Source organism: Dryobates pubescens, chromosome 8 (genome assembly GCF_014839835.1).
Source record: "Dryobates pubescens isolate bDryPub1 chromosome 8, bDryPub1.pri, whole genome shotgun sequence".
In the NCBI taxonomy this organism is placed as follows: Eukaryota; Metazoa; Chordata; class Aves; order Piciformes; family Picidae; genus Dryobates; species Dryobates pubescens.
Genome location: NC_071619.1, coordinates 43788784 through 43810558, shown reverse-complemented (window position 1 = coordinate 43810558; position 21775 = coordinate 43788784). Strand labels below are relative to the sequence as shown.

Here is a 21775-nt window from a genome sequence, read left to right as displayed (position 1 = left end):
TTGCTATAGAGTTGGGAAGACATGAGTCTCATGAAGTTCAACAAGTGAAAAATGTGGGGTCCTGCAGCTGGGGAGGGGTTGAGCTGCAACAGGTGGGGGTAATCTGCTGGAAGGTGGTTTTGCATAGAAGGTTCTAGAAGTCCTGGCCAAGAAGTTCATGATGATCCAGCAATGTGCCCTTATGGCCAAGAAGGCAAATGGTCTCCTGGGGTGCATTAAAAAGAACACAGCAAGCAGGTCTCCCTCTACTCCGCCTTTGTGAGGCCACACTGGAAGTATTCTATCCAGTTCTGGGCTCCCCAGTTCAAGAGAGACAGGGAAGTACTGGAGAGAGTCCCAACAGAGGGCCACAAAGATAATAATGGAGAGACTGGAGCATCTTTTCTACCAGGAAAGGCTGAGAGACCTGGGGCTCTTTAGCCTGGAAGAGAGAAGACTGAGAAGGGATCTTCGTAATGCTTGTCAATACCTAAAGGGCTGGGCACTGACCAGTGATAGGACAAGGGGCAACAGACACACACTAGAACACAGGAGGTTTCACCTAAACATAAAGAAAAACTTACTTCTCTTGAGGGTGGCAGAGTACTGAACTGGCTGCCCAGACAGGCTGGGGAGTAACCTTCTCTGGAGACTTTCAAACCCCCCCTGGATGTGTTCCTATGCAACCTGATCCAGGCAAACCTGCTTTAGCAAGGGTTTGGATTAGATGATCTCCACAGGTCCCTTCCAATTCCTACCATTCTGTGACTCTGAAATTCTGAAGGCTGAACTTGACAGAGCCATGGGTAACATAATTTAAGGCCTTGCTTTCAGCAGAAGATTGCATCAGATGGTTCCAGTGGTTCCTACCAATCTAGAATTCTGTAATTCTGTGTAATTCTGTGATCTGAAGATATGCTTGGGTAAGCACTGCTAGATACTACTGTTGCACTAACCTCAGTTTCATTCACAATTTCTCTGATGTTTCTTCACATTCCAGTGACATGGTAAAATAATTTAAAACAATAATGGCAAGGGAAAGGAGGAAAGTTCACTGCTTTACAGACTATCTGTCAGCATCCACAAAACTACCAAGCAGGAGGTTTAAAAGGAAGTGCCCTTACACAAATACATCATTAAACAAGAGAATTTAGGAAGGCCATAGGAATTTCCTAAGTTTGTTTAGTTCCTTTAATGCCTGTTAAGCATTCATTACCACCTACTTGAAACATTTTGTCTGATCCCATATATCCAGTATTCCATCTGAGCTTCATGAATGGCTGATAAACAAAACCACTTGAAGTCAAACATAGGAGTCTTAACTGTCTTAACTTGGAATCACTGTACAGTTTGTTTGGGTCATACATTTCAATGCTCACAGCAGAATGATAGAAACCCTGCCACTAACATCTAACAATCATAAAGCACATGGATGATTTATTCCAACTGTAATTATATTGCACAGGGAGGAACAGGCTAGGAGAGAAAACAAGGACATAATCCAACAACCGTGCCAGCTTCCATTTCTACCTTAAGAGAGAAAGAAAGAGATAAAATACCCAAGAAAATGTGATTCCAACCTGCCAAGGTAACAAATACCTCTATCACAACAAAGTCATACATCATAGCTACCTCCACAGGTCATCTCCATGAACAGAATAGATAAGACCTGGGAAAAAAACTAAACAAGCACAGAAAGAACAAAACAGGATCAAAGACAACACTAGTCTGGCTGGATTTTAAAGTACATCCCAAGACACAAAACCACTCAAAGACATAAACCAAACATTCACCCAGATGCTGATAATGGGAAATAAAAGATCCCACTGGAGAGTTCTTTCTAGGTTCCAAAGGCCAAAAGAGTCATTAGAGCAAATGTTGCTCAGGTGGCAGTAGACAAACACGTGGCTTGAGGGGCTATGGAAAGTTGGAACAAATGTTGCTGTCAGATATGCAGCAGGGAACTTCTTTGTCTTCTCTCTACCTTCTGTAAATGCTCAATGCAGTGCTTGTTCACATCACTTATGGAAGAATTATATTAGCTGGTCTGGAGTTACAGAAAAGAAGTATTACAATGGCCACCATAAAGAGAGGCATCCCACAGCAAAGCCTTCCTCTTGACTATCATCTATTGGGTGACAAGCTCAAGAACAGAGCTTCAGCTCTCTTAGCAATACTTTCCAGGTGGTGAAGAGGTTTAGAATTTATATTCTGTGTCATGAGAAACTTCCACTCTTCCAGGTACTCCTGGAAGTCATGCTAGACCTCTGGAGCACAGTCAAACACAAGGATAGTTTACAGGCCCTGAAACAGAAAGGATTTTTGTGCCTGTGGACCATGCTGCACAAGCATGTGGAATTCAGAGGTGGCTTGCCTGCATCAAGTCTCTCAAGGCATTGCACACAGCAGATGGCCTGCTGCTTAAAGACGCTTACCAAGGACTTTAGAGATCCAGATTCAATAGCAGTTTAACTTTGCACAAGTCTCTTAGTAGGACACATCTACACCACGGATATAGACAGATTTAAGCTGTCTCTGCTCAAGCTAATCTGGAAATGAAAATGCAGGGCAGACTGCTGCAAAGCCATCCAAACTCAAGGTAGGTGATTGTCAGGATGGGCAATACCATGAAGAACTCCACACAAGCCTACCTGTGCTAAACCGTGCTGCACATAGACTCAGTAGTTGTGGTCTCCAATAGCTCTTAGCCCTTTACCCTGTGCTCCAATGCAGGCATTCTCTTTGTGGCTCAGCTTTCCATCTGCATCAGCCCATATTTACAAGGTGTCAAGAGGATAAATATATTAAGTGGTCCTAAGGTACTCTGGGATTATGGCAACAGATGTAATGCAAATTCCCTGAGGCAGTGAAAATGGAGGTGACAGAGAAATCAAATCTCTAAGGAAAGACCAATTGAGAACACAAAGGTTGGGGTTTTTTGTTGGTGGTTGGTTGGGGTTTTTTTTCTAATTTAACTGTGTCTTTGCATCCAGAGGACACTGCAGAAGAAGAGGCACTCTAAGACACAGCTAGATGAAGCAGAAAAAGCTGGGGAGGGATGCACACAAGTACATGACAGTAAGATTCCTAACCGCTCATTTAGTTCAAACCTACTATGAGACAAAACAAGATGTTTATATTTCTGAATCGCAGTCTGTTGACAGACAGCTCTTTTAGCTGCTTAAGATCATAACTAGCTGGAAACTCTCCAAGACAACAGAGAGGAAGAAATGAGTCTTGTGAGGAACCCACGCCACTCAGCAGCGACACAGCTAATATGAATATGCAGTAATTCAGCAGCCTAATTGAAAGTAAAGCATGCTTAATACATCTATCACGAGACCTCAAAGAACAAACCCATGGAATGGAATGGAATGGAATGGAATGGAATGGAATGGAATGGAATGGAATGGAATGGAATGGAATGGAATGGAATGGAATGGAATAGGATAGAATAGAATAGAACTAACCAAGTTGGAAAAGACCTTTGAGATCAAGTCCAACCCATCATCCAACACCATCTGATCAACTAAACCATGGCACCAAGCACCCCATCCAGTCTCTTCCTAAACACCTGCCTCATAGTAACTTTCATTTCTCCAAGATGACAAATAAGTGAGAACATTTGAATAGTGCAGGGCCAGTTCTTTCACTGTTTCATTTCTGCATCATTTCAGACTCAGTGATTGCCCATGGTGCTATACAGACATGACTGTATATGGCAGAATTGCTCCAAGTGAACTGGTTCCACTATTACATATATTATTTGCAGAGTAAACTGCTTGGTTTAAATTAACATGCTCCACATGTGTGGCATGAAAGCAACTAATGCATCTCTGCTAATGACTAGTAATCTGTTAAGCTGATGACCCCCTACAGCTTATACTCATCTGTTCATAATCTTATCTTCATCCATGGCTCATGATTGTCTTACTTTGGTCTTCTTCACCACACAAATACTAAAGACCATTCCACTTATTTATTTCAAAAAACCCATAACCATTTATCAGTTACAATTCCCTACAGTGTTAGAAATCAATAATTCTATAAGTAACAAAGATTTGCATACCAGTTTCTGCTGCTTTTACCCTCTTGCAGCAGCTCTCAGTACATGAGGTACACTGTCAAGAATCACCAGCGACGCGATAATCTCCTGCTGCAGCCTTACAAATGGGATTGTAAGAGCGGCCAGGCAGAGAGGGACCTGGGGGTGCTGGTCGATGGTAGGCTGAACATGAGCCTGCAGTGTGCCCAGGTGGCCAAGAGGGACAATGGCATCCTGGCCTGCATCAGGAACAGTGTGGCCAGCAGGAGCAGGGAGGTCATTCTGCCCCTGTACACTGCACTGGTTAGAACACACCTTGAGTCCTGTGTCCAGTTCTGGGCCCCTCAGTTTAGGAAAGATGTTGAGTTGCTGGAAGGTGTCCAGAGAAGGGCAACGAAGCTGGGGAGGGGTCTGGAGCACAGCCCTGAGAGGAGAGGCTGAGGGAGCTGGGGTTGCTTAGCCTGGAGAAGAGGAGGCTCAGGGGAGACCTTATCGTCTTCTACAACTCCCTGAAGGGAGGTTGTAGCCAGGTGGGGCTTGGTCTCATCTCCCAGGCAACCAGCACCAGAACAAGAAGACACAGTCTCAAGCTGTGCCAGGGGAGGTTTAGGCTGGAGGTTAGGAAGAAGTTCTATACAGAGAGAGTGATTGCCCATTGGAATGGGCTGCCTGGGGAGGTGGTGGAGTCACCATCCCTGGAGGTGTTCAGGAGGAGACTTGACAGGGTGCTTGGTGCCATGGGTTAGTTGATTAGGTGGTGTTGGATGATAGGTTGGACTCGATGATCTTGAAGGTCTCTTCCAACCTGGTCTATTCTATTCTATTCTATTCTATTCTATTCTATTCTATTCTATTCTATTCTATTCTACCTACAGCAGGAGGCACAGAAGAGAGCATAAGAATGCACATAAGCCAGAAGGATGGAGTAATCCACAACAGAAATAAATATACACATTTGTCTTGGATGCCTTGGGAATTGTCCTTGCTGTACAGCAAGAAAGACACACAGACACTAGTTTAATGCACTTTCAAAACTTTGTATCCCTGGTGCTTTGATTAGAAAGAGGTGAAGGCATTTTCATTCAGGAAAGCAAGAAGATGGCCAAAGGACAGGAGTACCAAATGCAGCTTGCAGTGAGGACCAAGCAGATTCAACCCTAGGTAGAGAATCCATTCATGGGTACAGAATTCCATCCCAGTTAAAACAGAAGCAACATTTTCAAACATTACTAATTCTTCTGGTTCTGAGAAGTTAATTTTCCTTTACTGAATTCAACAATAAAAACATAGCAAACCCAAGGAGGCAAAGAAAGAACTAAAGGGAGCTGTTTGCAGGCCGTTGGGCAGGGCGCTGAGCCTCTGCCAGGCAAGTTCACCCATCAGAGCACCCAGCTCCTGCGGGGCTAGGCTGCAGCGGGGAGGGTGCCGACCAGAGAGGTCAGCAAAGGACTCCTTTGGAGCCAGCTCAGCGGCTGGCACGGGCAGGGTGTGTGGGCAGGACGTGAGGTGTTGCAGTTCACTGAAGGAGTGATGGTGCTACTCAGAGGAGGAATACTGTGCTCCCAGCACCCACCAAAATGGATACTGGTATCCAGGCCACGGGCTGTGAGGAATGCCCCAGCCTCTCACCAGCAACAGAGGGCAACACTGATGATGGTTGCATGTGGTGTGAGCAGGTTTTTCACCTGCTCAGCCAGGTGGCACAGCTCCAGGATGAAGTGATGGAGCTGAGGGAAGAGGTGAGTAGGTTGAGAAACATCAGGGAGAGTGAGAGGGAAATTAATTACTTCCACAAACTAACCTCTACAATAACAGAATGGGAGTTAGCTCTTAGTGGAGCAGAGGATTTGATATCCTCTCATCAGCAGGCCTCTCAGACTTCCTGTAGTAACCCACATGAGCAGGGTCAATGGGAACAGGTTTCTGCCTGACAAAGCAAATGATACAAATGGAGCAAGTGTGTTCTTTTAAGAACCACGCTGCCCATAGTGCCCTTGCAGAACAGATATGGGGCTGTGCAAGAGGAGCTGGTAGTGAACAAGGAGGAGGGCTCATGAAGGCCAGAAGTGCCACCAAGGCCAGCTCACCTCAGTCTGGCCATAAAAACTGACCCTGAAAAGCCAAATGGAAGGGTCATTGTTGTAGGTGACTCCCTGCTGAGCAGAGCAAAGGGCCTGGCATGCAGACTGGACCCACTTCATAGAGAGCTCTGCTGTCTCCCTGGTGCCCTGGAAAAGGACATTGTAGGTAACATTCCCATCTGAGTCCTTCAGATTATTATCCACTGCTGTTTTTTCAGGGGGGTAGTGATGAGGCTCACAATCCATTAAAAGAGACTTCAGGACCTTGGGGCAACTGCTAAAGGGATCAGGATTTCAAGTTGTGTTGTACTCCATCTCTGACATTGGCAATGGACAAGGGAACATTCAGGAAGAGCCAAGAGGTCAATTCATGGCTCTGGGACTGCTGCCATCGACAGGGGTTTGGATTTTATGATCACAGCTCAGTTTGCAAGGCACCAGAGCTGCAGGCAACCAATGGGATGTACCTGGCCCAGAGGGGCAAAAGGATTCTGGAGCAGGAGTAGGCAGGGCTCATTGACAGGGCTTTAAACTAGATTCAGAGGGGGAAAGGGTTATTAATCTCATGCTGGCCTGTGACAAACATTGGGGCAGCTCACCAGAGGCAGAGGGATGGATGCTAGCAAGGGCTCTCCACTTGTTGCCCTGAGGCAAGCCAAGGACTAAGCACTGGGTCACCCCAAGGGAGTCAAGGGGGATTCATCTAAGAGGGTGACAAGGCCAGCACAGCTGAAGTGCCTCTATGCACACAGCTGGGGCAACAAACAGCAAGGTTTAAGGGCACTGCACTGCTGGAATGCCATGACACAGAGGCTGTTACTGAAACTGGGTGGGATGACACCCACAACTGGAAGGTAGGGATGGGTGGGTACAAGCTCTTTAGGAAGGACAGGCAGGGCAGGAGGGGAGGAGGCTCCATCAGTGACCAGCTGGAATCAGTGGAGCTCCACCTGGGCAAGGATGATGAGCTGGTAGAGAGCATATGGGTGAAGATGAAGGGGAAGCCAGGGGAAGGTGATGTTACTGTAGGGGTCTGCTGCAGGCCCCCTGAGCAGCAGAACCAAGCAGATGAGGCCCCGTAAGAGACTAAATCTTGTCTTTCTTGATGTGACTCAACAAAGGTAAAAGCACCTTTGCTCCTTGCTCAGACAACAGCTGCCCAGGGAGGCGAAGGTGAAAAGACCCTCTGGCAACAAAAGTATGCAATGAGTGGATGCCACTGGTACAGACTCTGGAATGTGCACAGACAAGATCATCAACTACCCCGGAAAAGGAGGATGGTGAAAAGGATACAAAGGATTCACCACCTGGCATGATATGCCCCAATGTGTATTGTGTGCATGGGCAGGTAAAATGTGAAGGAGGAGGAGGAGGGAGGGGCCTCCTGTAAGCACACAAGGAATACACAGGAAGATTCCCTTGGGACAATACCTGCACACATACCTAAAAAAAAACTATGACTAAAAAACTGTACAAAAGACCTGAGCTCTGGAGAAGAAAATACAAGGAGAGAAAAAGACAGGCACAGAGAGAAAGCATCATCATGCAGCCTGGAAGCAGCAGACCAGGAACCCTCTCTCTGTGCCCTAAGTTCTGCCTGCTGTAACTCATGGAGAACAGACATCTTTACTGAAGACACCACACACTGGAGGCTGCTCAGTCTTGGACTTTGGGATCGCTCCCTCCCCTCCTCCAGGGCAGACAGCACAAGCCAACAAGGATGCAGCAGCCCCCTTCCACAGACCCTTCCATAGACCCTTCCATCCTGGGGCTAGGGCAATGGTGGTAATGTAATTCCTTTCCCTTCTCTCTCTCCATTTTTCCTCTCTCTCTCTCTCCCTCCCTGTGTTAATAAATAGCCTCACTTTTCAGATTTGGGCCTCCCTTGTGCCTTCAATTCCTAACACAGGAATGTTCAAAAAGAACTGAGTCTCTCCACCTCCAGTCTGAGACAGGCACTCCACAGGCCAATAGAAGTGGCTTTGCATTCACAGGCCCTGGTCCTCCTGGGGAATTTCAACCACCCTGACATTTGCTGGAGGGACAACACAGCCAGGCACCAGGAATCCAGGATGTTCCTGGAATGCAGACATGACAGCTTCCTTCTCCAAATGGTAGAGGAACCAACAAGAAAAGGCTATGCTGGAGCTTGTGCTCACCAATAGGGAAGGGCTGGTCACCAATGTGAGGCTCAGGGATAACCTTGGCTGCAATAGAATTGAAGATCCTCAGAGCAACTAGGAGGATGTATCCCAAGCTTACAACCCTGGACTTTAGGCATGCAGACTCTGATCACTTCAGGGATCTGCTGGCCAAAGTATCAGTTTAGGAAGGAGGTTGACTTGCTGGAGCGTGTCCAGAAAAGGGCAACAAAGTTGGTGAGGGGCTTGGAGCACAGCCCTGTGAGGAGAGGCTGAGGGAGCTGGGGTTGCTTAGCCTGGAGAGGAGGAGACTCAGGGGTGACCTTATTGCTCTCTACAACTACCTGAAGGGAGGTTGTAGTGAGGTGGAGGTTGGTCTCTTCTCCCAGGCAAGCAGCACCAGAACAAGAGGACACAGTCTCAGGCTGCGTCAGGGGAGGTTTAGGCTGGAGGTTAGGAGGAAGTTTTACACAGAGAGAGTGATTGCCCACTGGAATGGGCTGCCTGAGGAGGTGGTGGGGTCGCCGTCGCTGGGGGTGTTCAGGGCGAGGCTTGACAGGGTGCTTGGTGCCATGGGTTAGTTGATTAGGTGGTGTTGGATGATAGGTTGGACTCGATGATCTTGAAGGTCTCTTCCAACCTGGTTTATTCTATTCTATTCTATCATGGGACCAAGCCCTAGAGGGAAGAGGGGCCCAGGGCAGCTGGGCAGTGTTCAAGGCTCACCTTCTCTGGGTAGTTATTTGCAAAAGTCATGTGAATTTTGGCTTGGCTCAAGAAATGCAGGAGGAGAGAAACATGATCATCCCCAGACAAATTTCCAAACACTTAGAACTTCAGTTATCTCTGGTGAATAGATTCAGCAATTTAGTTGTTCCTGATCAGGAAGGCACTGAGTTGAATGGAGAGATGAATGGATTTAAAGCTAACTTGTTTCAGAAAGTTGTAAAATTGCTTTGAGCTAAGCACCTGCAGTGGTATCTGCAAAGCAATATAAAGGTGACAAAGTTTTATGCAACAAGTCCCCAACAGGTTCAGCAAATATCCACTGTACAGTAACACACCTTCATCCACAGTAAGCTCCTTTCAGTTGTCTGGAAGCTGTGCTTTATTTATTTCTGCAAGATACCTAAGGCAATGCCTGAGACAGGCAGCAGAATTCCTCCTTCACTTTGCAGTTTCCATGAGTTTCTGAAAGGTTGGATAACTTCAGAAGTTATATAGGATAAACACAGAGAAGCTATTAAGTAGATTATACCATATTAGTTGTGGCAACTTGGATGCCCATTAAGAACATCCCAACTTCAAGTGTAACAAAACACCAACTAACTGAACTTTACTACCCACAAAAGATGGGCGGACCATATCCTCCCATCTTTACTACCTCAGGTCTAATTCTGTGCCAGCAGCATTTAAATAACCAAATTAGAAGCCTCCTTGGACAGACAGATAATGGAGTTAAAAGTCCATCCTTTACTTGCATGAGGAAGACTACAACCCTTTGGATCAGCCTCTTGCAGAGTTACTTACCTGAAGGGCAGTAGGAACAGACAAAAAGGGAGCATGCTAAAAAAGGCCCAGTCAAGCAGCTTACTGCAATGCTCTGCATGGGTCTAGGAGTCCAGAAGTAGAGTGAGAAACATTATAGTCATTCAGCTCATTCAAAGTTAACAATAATTGTACCCTAGGATGCTAACATTCACTTTACAAAAATTGGTTTGTAAAAGTTAAGGGATCTGAGACACAGAAGGATGAAGAAGGTTAAGGTTACACAGCCAGAGAATGAGGAATGGAACCTGAGTCATGTATTTAAAGTAGAATTTAACTCTAGGACTATAGGGGCAGAGGGGGGGCTGGAGGAGAGTCATTCTTTTCCAGTTTTAAATCCCCATTCCGCTTCTCCCTTTCAGTAACTATAAACATCCTCACATACAAATAATTCAGCTATGGCCAGCAGGCTGCATTGTAACAGATATGTACAGCAAATCTGCTTTCTGAGTCATGAATCAGCTCATCACTTCTCCAGAATGGCAAATGGCTCTCACACCCACCTACAGCCAGAGGGAATTCATTTTGGCACAGAAGAAACACAAAATAGCTGAAAAAAAATCCAAACAAGCCCACAGCAAAAAATAACCCCCCTGAACATAAGATGGTGTTAGCAAAAGGCAGTTAGTGAGAGGACCACTATGAAAATTGCCATCTCAAATGTTTTCCCAATCAAGCTGAAACAGCTTAGATCCTACAAGCAGTTATGGGGCCCTCATGAGTTCACCAGCCCAACTCAATTCTGAAGCAGACATTGCTACTTGAAATTAAAGCTGATTTCAGGCCGCAGATAATGTTTGAATATTAATCTGTAATGTCATCTGCCACTGCACAGATGTTCAAATGGACTTTATTGACATTGCATTCATTAAGACACCACACCATCTGAAGTAAACATTACCTTTTCCTCCCAGTCAAAATGGTGGCACAATAAAACACTTAACCTAATTGCTCTTCCCCATGGAGGCGCATGTTTGCACAGGCACACCAGCAGAGGAAACACAAACTCTCTTCACAGCTTATCTAATCCCTACTGAAAACTAACTAGAAATATCACGTTGTCCCAGATTTCACTCTTGCTTGCTGTGGTGATTTTGGTTTGGATTGGAGTGGGTTCACAGTTCACAGTACCACCAAGGTTGGAAGGGATCATCGAGTCCAACCTGTCACCACAGACCTCATGACTAAACCATGGCACCAAGTGCCACATCCAATCCCCTCTTGAACACCTCCAGGGACGGTGACTCCACCACCTCCCTGGGCAGCACATTCCAATGATGAACGACTCGCTCAGTGAAGAACTTTCTCCTCACCTCGAGTCTAAACTTCCCCTGGCACAGCTTGAGACTGTGTCCTCTTGTTCTGGTGCTGGGTGCCTGGGAGAAGAGACCAACCCCCTCCTGGCTACAACCTCCCTTCAGGTAGTGTAGAGAGCAAGAAGGTCTCCCCTGAGCCTCCTCTTCTCCAGGCTAAGCAACCCCAGCTCCCTCAGCCTCTCCTCACAGGGCTGTGCTCAAGGCCTCTTCCCAGCCCTGTTGCCCTTCTCTGGACACCTTGAGGTCTCTCAATGTCCTTCTTAAATGGACACAGGACTCAAGGTGTGGCCTAACCAGTGCAGAGTACAGGGGCACAATGACCTCCCTGCTCCTGCTGGCCACACTGTTCCTTTGTTGTTTTGTTTTGGAATCTTTTGTGTGTGTGTGAATATAATGGAATGGAATGGAATGGAATGGAATGGAATGGAATGGAATGGAATGGAATGGAATGGAATGGAATAGAATAGAATAGAATAGAATAGAATAGAATAGAATAGAATAGAATAGAATAGAATAGAATAGAATAGACCAAACCAGGTTGGAAGAGACCTGCAAGATCATTATGTCCAACCTATCATCCAACACCACCTAATCAACTAACCCATGGCACCAAGCATCCTGTCAAGCCTCGCCCTGAACACCCCCAGCGACGGCAACCCCACCACCTCCTTGGGTTTGGTTTGGTTTGGTTGGTTTTGTGGTTGGGGGGGTGGGGTCAGGGGGTTGGGTTGGTTTGGTTTTTTTGGTTGGTTGGGTTGGGGTTTTTGTTGGTTGGGTGGGAAAGGGTGGAGTGGGAGGAGCAGGGCATTGTTTAGGTTTTTTGGTTTGGGTTCATTGGTTGGTTTTGAGTAGTCTTACTTTCACAGGACTTTACCACACCCGTCACCACATTGCTGCCTTATGTCATTAGAGTCCAAATACAACAGGAGCAAATAAGACTATAATGTCGAGACAAGCATCCCAGCGTCACTCCCTGTCTCTCCCTCTCATCATTCACTCTGTCAGAAAATGGGGAGTATTAGGTAATACAGCCCAGCAGGACAACAAACAAGGGAGGGAATTTGAAGCTGCTTCCTGTTCTAAGCTGTCTGTAGTTTGCAATTTTGTCCTCAATTCAGGGACAAACCGTACACCCCTCCTAAACCTCAGAGATTAGCTTTCATTCATGTGTGGGAACAGTGTCCCTTCAGATTCAACTGACAGTCCTGTAGATTCAGTTAAGCATTACTGATTTGTACATCAAACTAAGCAGTGCAGTATAGTTTATGTCCCATGGACATGCTCCCTTTGCTATAGTCCGATCTGGGACTTCAGTAAGAGCAACATGCACGGCTGCTGCACTTTATGTTCACTAATAAACACACAACATTGTTCATTTACAGGGGAAAAGAAAAAACCCATTACTCCTGCTGTAAGATTAAATGAGATAAATAACTAATGTATGAAGGTACTCTTCAGGAGCAAGAGTGACAAATTTGCTCTTTTTGACTTTTTGCTTGACCAGCAAGTTTTTGGTTCTCCTTGTCTTATGTTTCATTGAAAGGAAAATGCTCCAAATCAATTCATTTTGAAAATGACTATTAACTATCTGAATTGGTAAATTTTACTCCACTAGACTTAGATAAATGATAACTTCTGTTCATAGTTATGACATTAATTAATATGAATTATTCCTGTCAGATTTTTTGGTAGTAGCTTAAATAAAAGCAATCTGATGAATTGATCACATTGAGGATCTTCTTGGCTACACTTTTCCTTCCTGAAACACAGTTCAGAGATTTAATCATCTTGCCATATGTTGCCTCTCATAAAATTCATTTTACATTAAAATTAAGCAACACTAAAATGTAACCAGATGCATATTATGAATGCTCTGTTGTATGAGGACTTGCATATCAATGGAGCAATCCAAAGCAGACTCATGACCACTTATGAAGTTTGGGTAACTTATTCCTGTCACTTCAAAGATTACCTTTTCAGGTCTGTAAGAATTTCTCATTTCAGAAGTGAAACAACTTCTTCAAATTCATGGTTTATAGAATTTCCATATGATAGCCAGAAAGATTTTCTTGCACATTTTGTGACAATGTTGTGATCCTTTTCTCTACTGGCATTTAACAAGTCCAAGTGCCAGGTGCTACACTTTGGCCACGGCAACCCCATGCAGAGCTACAGGCTGGGGTCAGAGTGGCTGAGAGCTGCCAAACAGAGAGGGACCTGGGGGTGCCAATTGACACCCGCCTAAACATGAGCCAGCAGTGTGCCCAGGTGGCCAAGAGGGCCAAGGGCATCCTGGCCTGTATTAGGAATAGTGTGGCCAGCAGCAGCAGGGAGGTCATTGTGCCCCTGTGCTCTGCATTGGTTAGGCCACACCTTGAGTCCTGTGTCCAGTTCTGGGCCCCTCAGTTTAAGAAGGACATTGAGACACTTGAAGGTGTCCTGAGAAGGGCAACAAGGCTGGGGAGAGGCCTTGAGCACAGCCCTGTGAGGAGAGGCTGAGGGAGCTGGGGTTGCTTAGCCTGGAGAAGAGAAGGCTCAGGGGTGACCTCATTGCCCTCTACAACTACCTGAAAGGTGGTTGTAGACAGGAAGGGGTTGGTCTCTTCTCCCAGGCAACCAGCACCAGAACAAGGGGACACAGTCTCAAGCTGTGCCAGGGGAGGTTTAGACTCGAGGTGAGGAAAAAGTTCTTCACTGAGCGAGTCGTTCGTCATTGGAATGTGCTGCCCAGGGAGGTGGTGGAGTCACCGTCCCTGGAGGTGTTCAAGGGGAGATTGGACGTGGCACTTGGTGCCATGGTCTAGTCGTGAGGACTGTTGGGACAGGTTGGACTTGATGATCCTTGGGGTCTCTTCCAACCTTAGTTATACTGTGAGACTGTGATACTAAAACAAAGTTAAATCTACCCTAGAAAGACATAGGCTCTAATACTTGTATTAGTTGACATTTAAGCTGCTATCTTTAGAGGCAAAAAACTCAGTATTTTATTTCTTCTGCAGAGCTGTTTTGGCTATTTTGCAATCTCCATATGTTTGCACACAAAAATACTTGAAGGCAAATTAAACCAACTAACATTTGTAGTTGCTCAGTCTCTTTGCAAAACATACTATGCACTCAGTGTAAATCATTATCCTAGCCACACAATTAAATACTATAAGCTTCCTTAACCCTCAGCTCAGACTTTCCTAATCTCAAAGAGAAAGGCAATGCCAGATGGCCAAGAACAACTGCTAAGAATCAGAAGGACACAATGAAATATCTGAAGATCTTTGCAATATGCTGGAGGAACACATTCTGTTTCAACTTACTGCTGGTCCCCACTCAGACCACTTTGTTTTGCAGAACTCACATGTGATCCTTCCACACTAATACACATGCTACTCATTTGCAAAAACTGCATTTGGTTGTCATGAAACTAATTCACCAACACTGAATTCTTGCTGGGCAGAGCCAACGCACCAGCTCTTTGACACAGTTATTACAGTGACAATGTGTTTGCTGCATAACAAGAGAATCCCCTAACAACTGCACTTCTCCATCACCTTCAAGCATATACATGTGTATACAAGCATATACAAGTATATATAAATGTATATACTTTAAAATATAAACCACAGATGGTATATAAAAATGATGTGCATAATACATGATACACATAAATAATTGGTCTTCAAACACACAAAAGGTGGCTGTCAAGCTGAAGGAGTAGCACAGTTCCCTGCCCCATGAAGGAGAGATTAGATCTCATCCTTTTTCTCTGTGACAAGAAGCAAGTAATGGAAGAATATTCCTCTTTTTCAATAGAGGAACATCCTTCTGTGGGCCAACACTCAGAACTGCTCAACACAATAGTGCCCAGCACTCTGGGATGCCAAAGGATGCCATCAATCTTTCGTTTTCAGAAGCAGCATCTCAGAAAGACCATTCTGCCATAACAGAATATTTCCCATGAGAAAGGCTTTCTGCTACTGCACTCTCAGAACAATGTAGCTTTGTGGCAAGCAAACTTGTCAGCTAGGTTGCATGTTGCAGCTGTACAGCTGCTAGATTGGCACCTGTTAAAACAATCCCTGAGTTCCATCCCTTTTTCCAGTTTCTTACATCAGTATTGGTTCCTGTACAAAAGCCAAACAAAACACTTCATGCCTTTGTCAGAAGGTAATTGTATGGAAGTGGTCTCCTCACTTCTGAAGAGCAGGAGTCTCATTCTTCTTTGACTTACAGGTTCAGAAAATGTCATGCTTTGAAAGGAACCTTCTCTTTTTAAAAATGAATCACCTTGCACTGCAAAAGATCATCACTGCTGCTCAAGAGCAGGCCACAGCTTCAGGCTTTTGGACTTCAGTTTCTTAACAGAAACTCAGGAAGAAGCAATGAGAAGAGACAAACCTCAGAATGTAAAGAACCAGGTTCAGCAAAAAGACAGGACTGAAAGAGCAGGGAGTGCTTCAGGACAGGCTAGGAGAAGAGGGCACTGGCAAAGCTGTGGAGGGGCCCTATGCTGGGCTACCAGTTCAGGGCAGCAGTGAGAGAGAATGCAAGTGCACAGTGTTAATAAGCAACACAAGCAGAGCCAAACACCCAAAACTTCTCAGACTGGCATAGCAGAATTCATGTATATTCCAGGTACAAAGCCAACTACAGAAGACCTACCTGTTGTATGATTTGTTCTGGTTTGCTCTTGCATGAACAAAGAGAGATGACAACATTATTCATTTGAGTAGCTCGAGGCCATAAAACAGCCTGCTTAAAAAAAAAATCTAGCAAGACTGCAGCCCTCTGGAAGGATGTGTGGGAACAGCAAGACTGGGTTGCAAAGCTGATTATAAAGGCAGCTAAAGTGAAGAAAGGAGACTTCTGAGGCATTTAAACCAGCCTGGTAGATCAAATTTCTGTTGCAAACTACTTTGAAAAGTACCTAACGTTATGCATCTAGCATGTTCCTGTAATCTCTCAGATTCCCCATTCCAGAGCATCACTTTCATTTCATAAAGCCAGTTCAGGCAAAAGGAATCTTTAGAACATTAGGCAGAGATCTGGTGTCAATATTTTACAACAGGAAGAAAAGCAGCACAAGCCTTACTACCAAATGCATGGTGGGGAGGGTGCAAAGGGGATTAAGAGGTAAGAGCTGAAGCAGCATAGCATCCTAGAGAACTCTTCCAGATGCTAGGCTAGATTTAACCTAAGCAGCAATGTATTTGTATGGAAGGTAAGAGCTGAGGGGAAAGAGATGAACGTGTAATTTAAAAGACCTTTGCATGTTCAAGGAATGGAAAAATGGACTCTGAAGGTCTCACACAGAGTCAAGAAAATTGCTTCTTGGGAAGGAGATAAAGACAATGAAGTGAATGCATCTAAGGAGGCGAATGATCACAGAGGCCATGAGTAACAACAGGAAGAAGTTGTTCCAAAACATACAGCATATGAAGAAAATACTTGCAAGGTGTCAAAGTAATGCATGGCCAGACAGTCAGCTTGAGATAAAGACGGTACTTAATCAGTGATTTACTCCAGAAATCATTACAGTAACTGTCTTGTAAGGTTTGTAATAAGAACAGAAAAGAAACTGAAACTCACAAGTGACCTTTGATGAGATGCTCTTCAGTGATCAGGGCTATATTTACATCTAAGGCTCATACAAGTTCAGTGACTGTAGCAGTTCAGTCTATTACTGATAAAAGCTCACTGTTGCATGAGGAGTTGAACATGTACTGAACCTCCCACTAACTCTTGCTCTTAAAGCTTATTTTGGTAAGTGGGTCAAGATAAACAGAAGCTGCTAGTAATACTCCTGATCTGAATAATGGTCACTCTACACCAGAGGTAGGTATCTGAACTACATAGTAAATATTCCTTTTCACAAAATAAACGCAGGGATGGCATTTTCATTTCTGAAGCACAGTGTCTATGTCTGAATCACAGCCATGAATTACTTTGTTCATGTACCCGAGCTTTGCAATCATCTGGAAGGCAGTGACCTTCAATTTCAAACTAAACCAACCATTTCATATTGGGCTGTATTTATGCACACTCAGCATTTCAATTAGGCTGTGATTACCTAAAAAATACTGTTCATTTGTGATGCCTAGCTGCCAGATGACCTAACTTCTCCTCCCTCCCCTGTATGACAATACTTTGCTCAAAGTAGCCATTACAGTTTTAACTTGCTTGGTGAGCCCTGCCACAACTCCTTGGCTAACGGAGGGAAATTGATAGTGGTCTTCCAGAGCAAGTGCAAGGCTCCAGCTTCACACACACCAGTGTGGACAACTGCAGGTGAAACTGAATCCAGATTTATTCACCACTCCAGTCATTTCTCATTTAGGCTGATACCTTAAGAGGTCAGACCAGACATACTTCATTGTTTTTAATTGGAGAAATGGGATGGAAGTTCCTTCAAATAAAAAAGCAGTTTGTCAGATGAAGTTTACAAAAGGAAAATGAGATTTCTGGTGCCAAGGAGAATGCAGTTCTAATTTAAGTTAACCAGCAGCTTCATGCAAGACATGGTATTACAACAGAATGCAAAAATCCTGCCACTGCAGGATCTTAATGCTACAATAATTTTGCTTTTCCTTAAAGGACAACAATTCTGCTCTTTCCTTGATAACCCAGCTCAAAACACATATTAGAACAGCAAGTCTGAGGAATTAGCAGCCAAAATACAGTAACCAGGTAGTAACAAGGGTATGGAAAGCATGTGTGTTTCTGGTTTAACACAGAAAACATTCCAAGCAGGTAGGAGAGGGAGGGAGGGGGGAACTTACTGCACCTGCTTTGAAGATGCACTGCACACGTAATGCAGCAGTACAGGACATACTAACAAATGAAGGTAATGAAAAAAGCAGTACTCACCCAAAATATTAAATTGAAAAGGAACATCATGTATTTCAAACAACACAGGCAGCCTCTTGCCATGTTGCACTTCTTAAATTCTAAAAGGAAAACAAAGGATAGATCCAGGTAAAAGACCACGTATTTGCTGCCTTTGGGTGCACTGTACTTGTCGCTTTTCACGCCAGTCCCGATGCCGGTGCCGGTTCCAGCTCCAGTGTGGCTCTGTGTGCGTGATCCAGTTGTACCATAGAACGCTCCAGCAGTAAAACCGCGGCCAAACTGCCTCCCTGAGGTAGAAGGTTTAGCAAAACCTGAGTCTTTGCTATCCAAAGATGGACTCCGGTGAATTGAAGAATCCTCACTACTTGACTTCTCCATCATCTCTCTTTGCACAGTGAGTAGATTTAACGTATAGCATCTCTCAGCACTGAATGCAGTGCCTTACAAAAGCCACAGTGTGGGAAGAGCTGTCTGTGTTTTGCTTCTCTTTCTCTTCTTACATAAATCAGACAATCACTGCAGAATTCATTCACTGCATTGTTGCTGGTTTTGTTTTTTACAGCAATACAGGCTGCAATTTATCTGTAGCATGGATTTATACATTAATACCCCATGCAAGAGCATACTCATTATTTATCTTGATGAATCTGTTATGCAGAACTTTGATCTTTATTCAAAGGAGCCATAAGCTCTTTCTCTCCCTCTAATCTATAGGCAGCAGATGGTCCTTGCATCCATTTCCAAAAAGCTTCTGCAGTACACCTGGAATCCTCTCCTTGATCCAGTGCACTTTCCTTCCTCTCAGCTTCCGTCTCTGTCTCTCTCCCACCCTCTCTCACACACCGTCCTTCCTCTTTCCACCCATCTGCAGTATCTCATTCAGTAACCAGCCATCAGAGCACACACTGTTTCACTGCTGCTGCCGTGAAATCATCAGCAACTGCAAGCACCGAGCCTTTCCCACAGAAGTCCCTGACCATCGAATAATAACTGCTGCCTCCTGCTCGCCCCTCCCTCTCTGCTTTCGGCCACTTAGCAGCAGTCTGCTCCCTCACGGCACGCCTCCATGACATAATATCTTTAATAGGATTAGAATTATTCTTGACTATACAAGTGCACAGGAGAAAATCTCTTTAAATGTCAAGTACCGTTTAGCTGTTCATGAGGCAGAACGGTGAGGCAGTGATGCCTTTAACGCAATAGAACACCGCAAAAGTATGGATTAGATAGGTACGTGGTAGCCTCTGCCTGCTCATTAAATTAACAGTGACTGACTTTTTTTCTGGCTTAAACAAATACCATGGGACAAGGAACCGGAACAGCCCAGCACCCAGCATACACTGACGAGGCACGTGTCTCACTTATACATGTGGGTAACGTCATGCCATCACCCGTGATATAATTAACCATCAGCAGAAACGCAGAGCTGCTGCTTCGCACAGGGTCATCAACCAGCTCTTAAAACTCTTAAACGTAAGGGTAGCTGAACCTGCAGCTATTTACACTCTATTTAACTGGTGTGTCAGAGAGGGTTCTTGTGCATAGCAAAAAGACATCTTACATTGCAGCTAGAAACACTGACACAAATGCCACAGCTATGTTCCAGAGAGGAGCACAACATGCCTGCTGCGACTCTGGAGCGGTGAGGACAGGGCTGTGCACGTGTGGGTCCGTGTGTATGCGTGCAAGTGCCTGAAAGGAAGGAAGATCAATACTTCAGGTCGTGCCTGGTGCTTCCCCGTTTATCATTCTGTCCTAGGTGCAAAACCAGATGCACTGATGATAAAGTGATACAGCAGATTTAAAATGCAAGTGATTATTTTCCCTTTGTGTTAACAACTGCATTAGGATGTCACTAGAGAAAGAATACAGCTGCCAGGGAAAATACAAATTAAGCACAACTTTCAACTGACCCTTTCACATATACACTACAAGAGATTGTTAACTATTTCATTGGGTATCTTTGAGAAGAGATAACGTAACATATATTTAATCTTATGCCCAAAAGCCCCTTAAAATTCTGTAACTGATATGTAACCATGTCACAACCAACACACTAAAGCAGTGCTGCATCTTTCTTGACAGGCTTCTTCTGAAAAAAGATCCCTCCACCACGCAGTGCATCACACCAGGAACACTCAGGATTTGTCCATCTAATATCTGCTTCACATCCCTCCCACTCCAGAGTAACATTTCAACAGCGGGCAGGCCCAAGGCTATATTGATGGTGTTTATTCACTTCAGTTTACATTTCAAGATACTTCAGAACTACCTGCATCACACACAGTTGGTGCTGAAGGACATGGTTTAGCACCAGAATTGGTAAAGTTAGAGAATGGTTGAAGTCAATGATTTTTGGTTGGTCTTTTCCAACCAAAGCAGTTTTATGAAATGTGTCTAATGTGCTGCCCAGGGAGGTGGTGGAGTCACCGTCCCTGGAGGGGTTCAAGAGGGGATTGGATGTGGCACTTGGTGCCATGGTCTAGTCATGAGGTCTGTGGTGACAGGTTGGACTGGATGATCCTCGAGGTCTCTTCCAACCTTGGAGATAACTGTGATACTGTGACTCTAAGATGATGACTCAGCAGCGTGTGACAACAGAAAAGGCTACACAGACAACACCCAAGTGTAAAATTAGCACTGTCTAAAGTGGAGTGGGGATTTCTATACACTTCCATAGTGCACATGCAAACTTCAACATCAGCAGTCTTCAAGAACCAATATTCTCAGAAGAAAGCATGGAAAAGACTTGCAGGTCACAGTCAGGTACCTGTCTTGGACAGCAGAGAACACAGAGTACTCACAGGGCAAATGTTTGAGTATTGTCTTAGAGGTCTGAGAACAACTCTTCTGTTTGCAGTTCACTTCCTGGCAACGTGAAGTCATGCCACTGTGATCCCACTACAGCTTCCAGTGGTTTTTACTTGCCATACAGAATTGAGCTCTTGGACAAAAATCTCAAAGGGTGCACAAAAGCATTTTTGGCTGCCATTAAATTTACAGTGATGCAGACTACCTTCAGGAAAAATCAGAAGTGCTGTGCATGTGTGAAAATGAATGCAGTACCAATATTTGCTATCAGTTCCCAGGTGAAGTCACACAACAGTGATAACAAATTTGCTCTCCTCAAGGTTAGAAAACCGAAAGAATGTTTTGTACAAAACCAAAACTCTCAGCAAATCCAGCCAGAGTTTGTGAGGAGCAGAAACACTTCTGGTGGGTAAAAGAAACAGAAAAGAAAGCAACACAGCTGTCCCTCCAAGGTTTTTGGTTTAGGCTTTTGGTTGTTGCTGTTGTTTGGGGGGAGGAGGGGGGTTGGTTGCGTCTTTGTTAGGTTTTTAGGGTTGGGTTTTGTTAAGTTTTGGGGTTTAGACCTTACTGAAGTTTTCCAGTTCTCTATTTTTCCTGCAAATGCCACAAAAGATCAGTTTTCTTTTCCATTACCTATAATGCACCTCCCATTAAGGGCTCTCCATGCCTGGTCTGCAGCACAGTTTATGCACCTAAATGAGCACCCAAAGACACACTTACAGCCAATAGCTGGCTTCCAGTTCCAAACCCAAGCCTGAGCAGGGTTTGGAACGCCTCTAGAGATGGAGATTCCACAACCACCCTGGGCAGCTTATTGCAGTGCTCTGCCATCCTCATGTTTACATGGAAACTCTTGTGTTCACCCAGCTATGTTTTGACTACCCACTGCACTTAACTCTGCCTCTGAGACTCCAGCGGTAGGTGTTGCTCGAGGCCATTTAACAGCACCCTACAGTGGTCCTACTTGACAGCGTAACCTCAGCTGGGGAGCAAACACATTCTGCTTCATTGCAC

General features: G+C 44.8%; 1 protein-coding gene across 1 annotated transcript in view; it reads right to left on the bottom strand.

Moving 5' to 3' along the window:
* The window catches only part of TSPAN9 (tetraspanin 9), a 116655-nt gene extending 97322 nt beyond the window's left edge, over positions 1-19333 (bottom strand). The window contains exons 1-2 of the mRNA XM_009896653.2: positions 19312-19333; positions 17969-18390 (exon numbers count right to left, since the gene is read on the bottom strand). Coding sequence (XP_009894955.2) covers positions 17969-18390; positions 19312-19333 — 444 coding nt within the window. The remainder of the gene's footprint in view (positions 1-17968; positions 18391-19311) is intronic.
* Positions 19334-21775: the final 2442 nt, after the last annotated feature.